A 12041-nucleotide genomic window follows, 5' to 3' on the forward strand; every position below is an offset into this window, starting at 1 on the left:
CCTCTATTTCCTTGATGGTCTTCTGTAGTTTTTCTATCCATTACTGAAAGTGGGGGCCAGGCACAGTGGCTCACACCCCTAATCCCAACACTTTGGGAGGCTGAGGCAGGCAATTTGCCTGAGCTCAGGAGTTTGAGAAAAATACAAAAAAAAAAATTAGTTGGGTGTGGTGGCGTGTGCCTGTAATCCCAGCTACTCGTGAGGCAGGAGGATCACTTGAATCTGGGAGGCGGAGATTGCAGTGAGCCCAGATTGTGCCACTGCACTCCAGCCTGAGTGACAGAGTGAGACTTCATCTCAAAAAAAAAAAAAAAAAAGAAAGAAAGTGGAGTATTGAAGTCACCAACTATTATTACTGACAATGTAGCCATATTTAACCCTTTACTTTTAAAATTCTTTTTGGAAACTGGAAGGATCTGTAACCACCACCCACTCCCATATCAGACCCTGTGCATACGCCAACTATCTGTTGCTCAGCAGCTGTGATGGTTGTTCCAGCTCTTTATTAGGCAAAGAAGAGGTGTCTTTTTTAGCATTTCCTTTAAGGAAGGTGGCTCAGATTGTTGAGCCAGCCAGGCCCTGCAGGATGGCTGCAATTAGGATCACAAGTACTTCTCCCGAAACTCACAGATTCTCTGCGTGACCATTGGATCCAATGTTGAAAAGTCCCAGTCGGCCAACTGCATTAGTCGATCGTGGGCCTCCTTAAAGAGGCCAGAGCCAATATTCAGCTCCACCCGCATGCGCCACTCAGCTAGCTTGGAGCTGTTGAGGAAGACATTATAGTTGGCTGCCATGGGCTGTGGATAGACAAAGAGGAAGATGTGGTCAGCCTGGGGACCAGCCCTACCTGGGTCCTCTCCCACAGCCTCAGGCCCCCGCCTCCAACATCTGCCTCTGCAAAGAAATAGGCTGCTGACCCCCAAGGCCTGAGCAAGGGGGTCCCAGACTATGTAATAGATGTACATGGGGATGGAGGATCCAGAATCCCCCAGGGTCTCTGGTCACTGATCTTCTTGCTCTAAGCCTTCTGGACCATGCTGAGAGGGCTCCCGGCCCAGGCAGATCCCACTTCTCCAGCCTGCGACCTCACATGAATTCTGCCTTCTTCCAAGGAAACCCCTTATCCCAGGGGTGTATATGTGGATGAGGGAGAGAACCCAGGTTTTTTTCCCCATGTTTAACCTCCCACTGTGATCAGGCTCAGGGGCTAGAATGGGAGACCTGGCAAGCAGTCTACCCTGCAGTTTGGCTGGCTCACTAAGACAGTCTACCCTGCAGTTTGGCTGGTTCACTAAGACAGTCTACCCTGGACTTTGGCTTTGCACCCAAGGTCTTTGGGAAGCCCAAGAAGGGGTGGGTGGTGGGTGAAATGTAAGGGGTGGGGGCAAAGCATATGTCTGAGCCCTCGGGGCAGGCCAGAATGATTTTTCCTGGTGCTGGTCTGCACTGCAAACAGACCAAAGAGACTAATTTTCATATGAGCCAGAGATCTCTGGGATGAGGAAAGGAACACTGCATTTTCTGGCCAAGCCACCAGGATCCCAGGTGCCTCCTCCTGGGCATAGCTCTGGCTGATATGAAAATTAGTCTCTTCGGTCAGTGTGCAGTGCCCTAGCTGGTGTGCAGGATGGCCAGTTTAGACCCTGGCCAGTGTCTTGAGAGGCAGAACTGGTCACCCTCCCCTGCATGGAGAGGCCACATAAATGCCCCATACTCAGGTGTGCCTCCAAATGCACAGTGGATGCCCCTCAGACCCAGCCAGGAGAGCTGTCCTCCATAGCTGTCTGTCTGGAGCTCTGGGAACGAGGCAGGGCCAGAAGGAACCCCAGGGGCCAGTGAACATTTCCTGGCGAGTCCAGCAAGAGGAGGCGGTATCTGGGATGCTGGTGGATTGACCAGGAAATGCAGTGTTCTTCTCTATCCCAGGCTCACCCTCCAGCTCCTCACACACCGAAGAATCTTTGTCAAGTGTGGAGAACTGTGATCCTCCCTGATTCACAATGTTCTGTGCTTCCTGTTGCCCCCAGACTGAGTCCAGGCCCCCTGACCTGGCTCCCACAGCCCCCATGGCAGCTCTACTGCCTTTCCCGCCTCTCCAGCCTATCCTCAAGTGATGGCCCCACTGGTCACAGAGGAGTCCCACCTCTGCCCAAGGTCTAACCCTCCTCCACCCCAACCCACACCTGCATCATCTCCACCACGGCCACCAAGTCAGCCAGTGAGATTTGGTCCCCGATGAGGAACATCTTATCCTGCAGAAAATACTCCTCGAAGAGCCGCAGGCTGTTCTTCACCTCTTCCACTGCATGCTCCATCTTCTCAGCTGAAACTTCCTCCCCTGTTATCTTTGGGATCAGCAACTGGCCAGGGTTGGGAAGAGGAGGGAAGAAGAGGCTGCACTCCAGGGCCACCTGCCCTGCCTGGTCTCTGTACTCTTGTCTGCTGGATAGATACTGGACAGTTCCCAGGACATAAAGTAGTTTCACCTCTTGTAGCAGTTCTGATTGGTGGAAGTTGCTGGGAACCATGTGTTCACAAGGATTTGGGGAGCTCAGCAGGTATAAGTCCTGTGACTGATTAGTGATGCCTGTCACAGGCATAGAATTTGATGTAACCAATCATGTACACATGTATTGGTTATTTGTCACCTTCAAATTTTCTATTTTCTTTTTTTTTGTTTTGTTTTTGAGACGGAGTCTCACTCTGTTGCCCATGCTGGAGTGCAGTGGCGGGATCTCAGCTCACCGCAACCTCCGCCTGCTGGGTACAAGAGATTCTCCTGCCTCAGCCTCTGGAGTAGCGGGGATTACAGGCACGTGCCACCATGCCTGGGTAACTTTTGTATTTTTAATAGAGATGGGGTTTCACCATGTTGGCCAGGCTGTTCTCGAAGTCCCAACCTTGTGATCTGCCTGCCTTGGCCTCCCAAAGTGTTGACATTACAGGCATGAGCCACCGCGCCCGGCCATCTTCAAATTTTCTATGAGCTTTTTTTTTTTTTTTTTTGAGATGGAGTCTCACTTTGTCACCCAGTTTGGAGTGCAGCGGCATGATCTCAGCTCACTGCAACCTCCACTTGGCTGGTTTAAGCAATTCTCCTGCCTCAGCCTCCTGAGTAGCTAGGATTACAGGTGCCCACCACCACACTGGCTAACTTTTTTTGTATTTTTAGTAGAGACAGTGTTTCACAATTTTGGACAGGTAGGTCTTGAATTCCTGACCTCAAGTGATCCACCTGCCTTGGCCTCCCAAAGTATTGGGATTACAGGCTTGAGCACAACACCTGGCCTTCTGTGGGCCTTTCGACGCTGAGATTCTCTAGTTCGGAATGAAATGCCTCAAATGCTGTCCTGGGTAAGTCATATCAGCCCCTCCTGTATGCCCTTCCCCTCGCCCTAATAAGACTCTTTCATGCCCATTGTTTCAGTTCACACCCCTGACAGCTCTGTAAGGCAGGCAGGAGAAGGAGCTGAGGAAATGAGGCCCAGAGAGGGAGGGAGACTTACTTACTAGAGTTCACCGGCAATCAGCAGGGCCAGAACTGGCCACCAGCCTCCCTGACTCCCTTGTGCCCTTGTCCCCAGGCCCCGGAAGTGATCCTGCTCACCTTGAGCCAGACTATCTTCTTCATGGGCAGCTGAAAGGCCGCGTGTTGCCAAGCCATGAACTCATCCACACTGGCACGTACGTGCAGGTCTGGCGGGTACCAGTGTGATGGAGCGCTGTACTTGCGGCACAGGTAGTAGAGGATGGCCACACTGCAGAAAGGGCCGGTCAGGGGCACTGCCCTTGCCTTCCTGAGTGCCAGTACATCAACCACCCCAATATGCCCTGGGCCCAACTGCTGGGGCTTCCAGAGCAAGAAGGAGCCCAAATGGCCCCGGGAAAGGCCTTCACCAGAGCTGTCTGTCTGACAGTCAGTAAGGGCAGGGAAGGAGCCCTGCAGGGTGAGTAGGAGTTGGGGGCTGGTGGTGTAACAAAGAGTAGGCCAGCAAGGGGAACAACACGTGTCAAATCAGGATGCTGAGGCGGGTGGATCGCTTGAGTCCAAGAATCTGAGGCTGCAGTGAGCCAAGATCACGCCACTGCACTCCAACTTCGGTGAAAGAGCAAGATCCTTTTTCAAAACAGAAACAGGCCAGGCACGATGGCTCACACATGTAATCCCGGCACTCTGGGAGGCCAAGGGCGGGCAGATCCCTTGAGGCCAGGAGTTGGAGACCAGCCTGGCCAACGTGGTGAAACCCTGTCTCTACTAAAATGAAAATACAAAAATTAGCTGGGTGTGGTGACACACACCTGTAATCCCACCTACTTGGGAGCCTAAGGCATGGGAGTCACTTGAACCTGGGAGGCACAGGTTGTAGTGAGCCAAGATTGTGCCACTGCACTCCAGCCTGGGCCACAAAGCAAGACTCTGTCTCAAAAAACCAACAAATAAAAACACATGCTGAAATACCAGGGTAAGGGCAGCAAGGTGAATCTGAAGAACGGAGAGTAGGTGGGTGCAACTGGAAGGAGGGTGGGGGTGGTTGGGGAGTGGTGAGGCAGCAAGAGACACTGTGGAGGCCACAGAGGGTAGCCTCAGGAGATGCAGGGAGGTTATGGACTTAATCCATAAGATTAGGTGTTATACAAGCCAGGGCATGAAAGGATCCATCTCTCTGGTGCTGGATGGAGGGTGAGCCCGAGGGAGCAGAATGGACGACAGCAGGGCCAGCAACTATCAGGAAGGTTGTGATGTCCGGGAATGGTGGAGGTCATGGGGACAGAGGGAAGGGGACGGAGGGGAGACATGCTTCGGAGGGGTATCCTAGGCCTTGCTGATTGATGGCTGGTGTGGGAACCTCCACAGGACAAGTTCTCCTTTGTTATCATCAACAGCAACCTTGCCAAGGTAAAAAAGTTAGGGCATGGAGAGAGCTACCGATTAGAGAGTGGCGGGAGAGACAGCAACTGGCTGCAAGATTCAGAACTTGTTTGGATCCTGATCCAAACAAACTGCCAAGAAAATATTTAGGAGATAATCAGAGAGTTTTGAACAGGAGCCAGACATTAGATGAAATCTAGGAATTATTGTTAATTTTGTGAGGTATCTTAATGGTAATGTAGTGTTCCTACCCTCTCTCCTAGCCCAGGCTGGAGTGCAGTGGCGCAATCAGAGTTCACTGCAGTCGTGAACTCCTGGCCTCAAGCGATCCTCCCGTGTCAGCCTCTCAAAGTGCTGGGATTATAGGCATGAGCTACCATGACCAGTCTGTTGCTTTTCTTTTCTTTCTTTCTTTCTTTTTTTTTTTTTTTAAGAACTCTTATCTCTGAGAGGTATGTTCCTAAACATTTATTGATTTGTTTACTATTTATTTTTATTTTTGAGATGGGATCTTACTCTGTTGTCCAGGCTGAAGAACAATGACTCAATCTCGGCTCACTGCAACCTCTGCCTCCCGGGCTCAAGCAGTCTTTCCCCTCAGCCTCCTGAGTAGCTGGGACTACAGGTGCAGACCACCACGCTAGCTAATTTTTGTATTTTTTGTAGATATGGGGTTTTGCCATGTTGTCCAGGCTAGGCTGGTCTTGAACACATGAGCTCAGGCCATCCCCCAACTTCAGCCTCCCAAAGTGCTGGGATTACAGGTGTGAGCTGGCCCCTAAACATTTATGACTGGAATGATGGGATGTCTGGGAGGCAGGGGAATAGAAATGATGTAAAATGGACTCCAGGTTGGCAACAGTCGGAGCTGGGCAATGGGTTTGTGGGGTTCCTCATGCCCCTCATTAGTTAGTATTCACTCTCCTTTAGTGTATGTGTGAGGTTTTCCATGGTGAAATAGACAAATGCGCGCACTGTGTCTCCCAGGAGGAGCAGAGACACATGGTGCAAGGGCCCTGGCTGGGGAAGACTTACCTTTCACTTAAGATAAATTTCCCATCTTTGAGGCTGGGCAGCTTCCTGAGGGGGTTGATGTCAATGTATTCTTTGCTGTGGTGGTGACCTGGGAGGGGCAGGGAAGGTCTGAGGCTGTGGGACTCCAGGGGAGAGAGAACTGAGACTCCCAGAGACACAAATACCTCCCTCTCTATTTTCTCAAGAAGAGGGAACTGAGGCCCAGAGGGACATCGCGTCTCACCCCAGGTCATAGGGCAAGGCAGTTGCAGAACCGGACTGGGATCAGAACTGGTGGCTCCCAGGCTACTCCACCCTAGGTTTAGTGACTCCCGTGCCTCCTACCTGTGTCCAAGGACAAGGATGACCCTTTGGCCCAGAAGCTGGAGGCCTCCCCCTCCAGCTTCCCCCAGCTGGGGGGAGGCCTCCAGCTTTGGGCCCACCCCCAAAGCTGAATCTGAAGCCACAGCCTTTGAATCACCTGAAGCCCTGAGGGACTGAGTCCCATCCCCACTCCCATTGCCCTCACTCCTCTGTCCCCTCTTTAAGGAAGCCGGGCCCAGCACACAGCTGGACATCCAAAAGGAAGCCTCTCAGACACAATCGGGGTCATCTGTACAGGGAACCTGATGTGGGGGCAGGAATTGAAACTCTTTCTGGACCAGCTGCTTCCCGTTGGGGGCTCCACTCGCACCCCATTCATTTCCAAAGCTTCCCTGTCTCTTCCTCTGTGTTCTAGAGGCTTCTGCTTTTGCAGGTTGAGGTTTTGGAGCCCCTCTGTGCTCAGGATGGAGTTGGAGCCCACCCGTCTGACCCTCACTCGGGGTCAGTGGAGCCCTGAGCCGTTCTGAACACTGGGGAAGACGGGTGTAGACAGACTGTGCTCTTCTGCCCCCTTTGCCAACCTGGCAGGCAGGTGCTGAGTTCACAAGGTCCTAGACTTCCACAAAGAAGCCAGGGTGCCTGGTGGGAGCTCAGGGAGTCCCAGATGCTCTTCCTTCCCCCTTCTCCTCGAAAAGCCTGTTCATCTCCGGCATGGGGACTGTCATTAGTGGGGAATGACTAAGGTAGGCTAGACAGGGATGCAGCCTACAAGCCCCCTGGCATCATTTCTTTCCCTGGGGACCTCTGGGGTGACTCCCTTGTCTCTGTCTCTGCTCCTCAGAAACGCCCCTATCAGGCTGGGCATGGTGGCTTATGCCTGTAACCCCAGCATTTTGGAGGCTGAGGTGGGCAGATCACTTGAGGTTCAGATTTTGAGACCAGCCTGGTCCACATGGTGAAACTCCTTTTAAAAATACAAAAAATTAGGCCGGGCGCGGTGGTTCAAGCCTGTAATCCCAGCACTTTGGGAGGCCGAGACGGGCGGATCACGAGGTCAGGAGATCGAGACCATCCTGGCTAACACGGTGAAACCCCGTCTCTACTAAAAAATACAAAAAACTAGCCGGGCGCGGTGGCGGGCACCTGTAGTCCCAACTACTCGGGAGGCTGAGGCAGGAGAATGGCGTGAACCCGGGAGGCGGAGCTTGCAGTGAGCTGAGATCTGGCCACTGCACTCCAGCCTGGGCGGCAGAGCGAGACTCCGTCTCAAAAAAAAAAAAAAAAAAAAATTACCAAAAATTAGCTGGGTGTGGTGGCGAGCACCTCTAATCCCAACTACTTGAGAGGCTGAGGCAGGAGACGCACCTGAACCCAGTGGAGATTGCAGTGAGCAGAGATAGTGCCACTGCACTGCAGCCTGGGCAACAGAGCGAAACTCCATCAAAAAACAAGAAAAAAAGGAAAACCCCAATCTGTGTGCCCTGCATCCCCCAGGACCAGGCCTGCCTGGTAGCAGTGGGAACTGACCTTTCAGCAGATCCACAAACTGAAAGTTGAACCGGATATCATGCTTCTTTGAGAAGATGTAGACGGCACGGCAGGGTGCTGACAGCAGGTCCATGTAGAGCTCCAGGGCCATGTTGAGACACATGCAGGGCCCCACAGCTGCAACTGGCCAGCCACAGACCTGGGCCTATGTCTGGCCAGAGTCCCCTGGTCCTGTGCCCTCTCCAATCTGGACCCAGGACCCTGTGTTCCCCAGGGAAACTTCTTGTTTCCCTTTGTGTTGTCATAAGGCCAGGAAGCCTGCAATTCTTACGGCAGCAAGGATTCTAAGGAGGCCCAGGAGTAGGCTCAGGAGAGGTCTGTGGCAAAGATGTGGCAGCTGTGACCCTAGTCTCCCCCTTCAACATATGCATGCCCCGTGGCACCACCTCACAGACACCCTGTCTGAGAAGGGATTATGCCTGGGAATTCCCATGGCTGGACTTTCATTGCAGAACCTGACGAAAGGGGCTTTGCAGGGTCCAGAATGAGAAGGAGGCAATAAGAATTATCCCTGGAAGATTCCAGAAGTAGAGACTGGGAGTATCCATAGGTGAATGGAGCCTGAACTTTGACTGAAAAGGAATTGGGAGAAAGAGACACAGGAATCTGGGAGCTTTGGGAGCAGTGGGGACACTACCACCAGGAAGTCAGGGGACACTCAGCCAGTGTGTGCCATTCAGAGGAGCCCGGAAACTTTCTGGCCTGGGTTGGGGCTGCAGTGGCCAGACTGTGCACCTGGTGGCCCAGGAAAGTAACTAGAGCCCCACATGGGGGACTGAGTGCCACTCACTCTATGCTGTGTGATCTAATATGTCTAGGCTCAGAAATGGGACTGACCCCACTTCCAGTGGCAGAGTAAGCCTGGAGACAAGCGAAGAGCACGCAGTGTGTTTATTGCAGACAGCAGGGTGCAGTGGAGTGGGCTGCACCCAATCAGCAGAGCCGCTCCTGCAGCAACTGCACCTGCTTCTGGGCCAGCTGGGGGTCCCGCTGAGCCTCACTGTGGTTCTGAGGCTAGAGAATGAGCTTGTGGGCCTCCAGGAAGAGCTCAGTATCCAGGGCGGCCTCCACACGGGCCTGCCACTCTTGCAGCCGGGAGTCTTGGCAGAGGTCACAGCCAACAGCAGTGGGCAGGGAAGATAGGACAGCTGGGGTTGGGGCTCAGCCCCATGCCCAGAGTCTCCCCAGAGGGCAGGTGGGTAGGAGAGCTTCACCTCCATCACCTCCATCAGCACCAATCTTCCAGGGAGAGCTGCTCCATTGCCACAAAGGGCCTGGCCACCAGCACCTTCCCATCCAGGTGCTGCAGGGCTGGCGGCAGCCTCCCTAACAGCCATTCCAGTTGTGCAGCATCTGCAGGCTGCCCTGAGAAGTGGGGCAGGAGAGACTGGGCTGGGAGGAGAGGAGCAACTTAACCCAGACCCTTGGAATCCTCTTGGGCCTCCTCACCATCCCTTCCCAGCTGCCATTCATTAGTGATGTCCTCTGGGGCTCTGTGTTCAGAAAGTTTCTAAGGATTCATTCCGGCTTAGGGGAAGGAGTACTGTGATAGATTAGTGATGTCTGCTCAGGGCAGTGGAAGTGAAGCTAATATGTAATATGTGCCAATTGGTACCTTCCATCTCTGGGGGTCCAAACTCCTGCCCCAGCCTGCATGACAGGGCCTAGGAAGCTCACTTTGCACAGGTAGACATTGGTGGCAGGCAGCTGGATGGTGACATGCTGCCATGCCAAGTACTCACCCACGCAGGTGCGGGCCTGCAGCTCAGATGGGTACCAGTGTTCCTCCATCTGGTACTTTTGACTGAGGTATAAAACGATGACCATGCTGTGGGCAGGAGATGTCAGAGATCTTTTCTCCAGCCTGTCAGGGCCAGGCGGCTTTATGGCTCATACTCATGGTGATTTGACCAGGTTTTCTTCCCACCTTCCCCTTCAGGGGAGGACCGCCCTATACCACAACTCCCTCCAGGCAGTATCTCCCCACGACCAAACCACTCTGTTTCTCCATTTCCAACTCGATCCTCCCTGGGCCCATGTTTCCACTTTCCCTCCCAGTTATCGCACCATCCTGCCCTCCATGCCCAGGCCCCACTCCCTGGCATCAGGGTCCCCACTCAGAGTGAGAGAGGCAGGCCTGCCACGTGAGCCCTGCCCAAGTTCCCTTCCTAGTGCCCCAGAGCACTAGGTGCCCATTTTCCATCCTCGGGTAAGCCCTGGGAGGTGGTTACATTATTCCCCCCACCCCATTTTACAGAGGAGAAACCTGGCACACAAAGTTCTGTGATTTGCTGAAGGGCACAGAGTGAGGAATTGGGGAGCTGGGATTGAAAGTGGAGTCTCCCCTGGGCCTTCCCAGCTCCTAGGACTCTGAAAGGATGAGCTGGGGACATTTGGGGAGGAGCCAGCCTCAAGCCTGAGCCTTGCCTGCTGGCTTCAGGCTGTCCAGGCTTATCTGGGTGACCTATGCCCTTTCCCCACCTGGGCAGCTCCAGATGGCTAAGGCTCTAGCCAGGTTCCAGCCTCCAGCTTTAGCCCAAAGGTGCCCATGGGTCCAGCCTCTGCATCAGAGCTACACAAGCTGAAATGAGGAAGGGGCTGCTGTGACTTGGAAAGATGTCCATCCCAGGGAAAGATCTCCCCTCTTTTCTCTGCCTCCCCCTACAACTCTGAGTGCCTGAACCCAGGCAGATCCTGGCTGTGAGCCTGGGTGGTCACCAGGTCACAATTACCTCTCTGCTAGTAGGAAGTCGCCATCTCTGAGGGCAGGCATCTTCCCCAGGGGTTCACCTTCAGGAACTCAGGCTTCAGGTGCTCCCCTGGTGGGCAGAAAGGAGAGAAGGCTCAGTGCAGGGCCTGGTCCTTGGCACCCACTCCATGGGGTCCAGCTCAGCCACTTGGCTCACCCCAAGCCAACTCCGCCGGCTGCAGCTGAAAAGGGATGCCATTCTGTCTTGCAAAAGTGGATGGTGTGTCAGGTCCAGGAAGAGCTCTAGCCCCATTGCTGCTCCTCTCACCTGCCCTCCCAGAATACTGGACCTCCAGGAGTTGCTCAGCTCTTCTCCAACAGTTTTGAGCTGTTTCCTGTTCATAGTCTGCTGTAATGGGCCAGAGCACAGGGCAGGCTGGGCTTCAGGGACCTTCTCCGGATATTCCTGGGAAGAGAACTTCATCTTCTCTCTTAACTCTTGCTGATAATTTTCTGGAGCTAGGCACCTTGTAAAACCCATGTCCCAGAATGTCAAACCTGGAAATACAATGTTGGCGCTGAAGCTGCATTGAAACTGAATGAATGAAGCCCCCACCCTCTTATCCAAATACCCTATCAGTCTGTTGAATGTCAAAGTATGTAGGGGCGGTGTGGGGGAGCCTATAGGGAGTCTCCATTTCTGTAGCCTTCCAGATGTTCCATGCAGAGTTTTCCTCTAATGACCCTTGGACACCGTGGCGGTCACTGTTTCCCTGCATAAACCTTTGATGATCCTTACCTTTAGTGCACCAGTGAAACACCGAATTCTGATTTTCAGTGTGTGCAGTCTATATAGTTAATAAAGTCAGTTTCTAATGGAATATGCCTGTGCCTGCTGTGTTTTTACCTAACCACTGCTAAGGACTCTCATTAATAGCTAGACCTTGGAGTTCCTTCCCCTGGACGCCTGGCCCAACTATTTTGAACTCATTCATCTGCCAGTGTGTTTCATGGTGTCCTGCTTCCCCAAGCACCTCAGGGAATGTTTGAGTTGAATATGAATGAATCGTTGCAGTCACCAAGGATGGGATTCAGGCCCAGCTCTCACCAAGACCATAAGGCAACAGTCTTTGATCTAGATTCCCCATGTTAAATCTGCTATCTTCACTGTAGTGAGAGTGATACTGAGAGAGAAAAGTTAGGTAATTAGGGTGGGTTCTTAGTAAAACTCCTTTAAACAGAGGAACAACCTGAAAAATCAGGCTTCAGACACAGATAAGGAAACTTGCACAAACCTCTGGCCCACTCAGGTAAAGGAACAAGGCCCAACATAGAAACACCTTTTACCTTTGTGCCTAAGACATGCCTACAGCTACTCGGATAAGGGAACAAGACCCAACATAGAAACACCTTTGTCCTTTGTATAACCAGTGGGCTTCTAGGAAATAGTCTCTTCTACTTTTGTGGACATGTACACGGTGGGCTACGGTGGGTACCAGTGGGCACTTTCCTTTCTTGGACATGCTTTAGACTGTGAGCCGAGCCTCTGTAAATCATCACTTCAGCCCGACTGGTCCTGGGCCAGGCTATCAC

At 52.9% G+C, this 12041-nt stretch overlaps 1 protein-coding gene across 1 annotated transcript; it reads right to left on the reverse strand.

Moving 5' to 3' along the window:
- Positions 1 to 534: 534 nt before the first annotated feature.
- Positions 535 to 7850, reverse strand: LOC102143668 (glutathione S-transferase theta-4-like). The gene is made up of 5 exons (XM_005595384.4): positions 7739 to 7850; positions 5909 to 5996; positions 3611 to 3761; positions 2187 to 2363; positions 535 to 800 (listed from the first exon to the last, which is right to left on the reverse strand). The coding sequence occupies exons 1-5, from the start codon at positions 7848 to 7850 to the stop codon at positions 603 to 605; spliced, it is 726 nt and encodes a 241-aa protein (XP_005595441.2). The 3' UTR covers positions 535 to 602.
- Positions 7851 to 12041: the final 4191 nt, after the last annotated feature.

Source organism: Macaca fascicularis, chromosome 10 (genome assembly GCF_037993035.2).
Source record: "Macaca fascicularis isolate 582-1 chromosome 10, T2T-MFA8v1.1".
Lineage (NCBI taxonomy): Eukaryota > Metazoa > Chordata > Mammalia > Primates > Cercopithecidae > Macaca > Macaca fascicularis.

Excerpts from the sequence above, each read along its gene's own strand:
- LOC102143668 (XM_005595384.4), bottom strand. The coding sequence starts at position 7,850 with ATGGCCCTGGAGCTCTACATGGACCTGCTGTCAGCACCCTGCCGTGCC. Across the intron at positions 3,762-5,908 it reads AAATTTATCTTAAGTGAAAG|TGTGGCCATCCTCTACTACC; the intron begins GTAAGTCTTCCC and ends CCCTTTCTGCAG. Across the intron at positions 801-2,186 it reads CCGTGGTGGAGATGATGCAG|CCCATGGCAGCCAACTATAA; the intron begins GTGTGGGTTGGG and ends GTCTATCCACAG.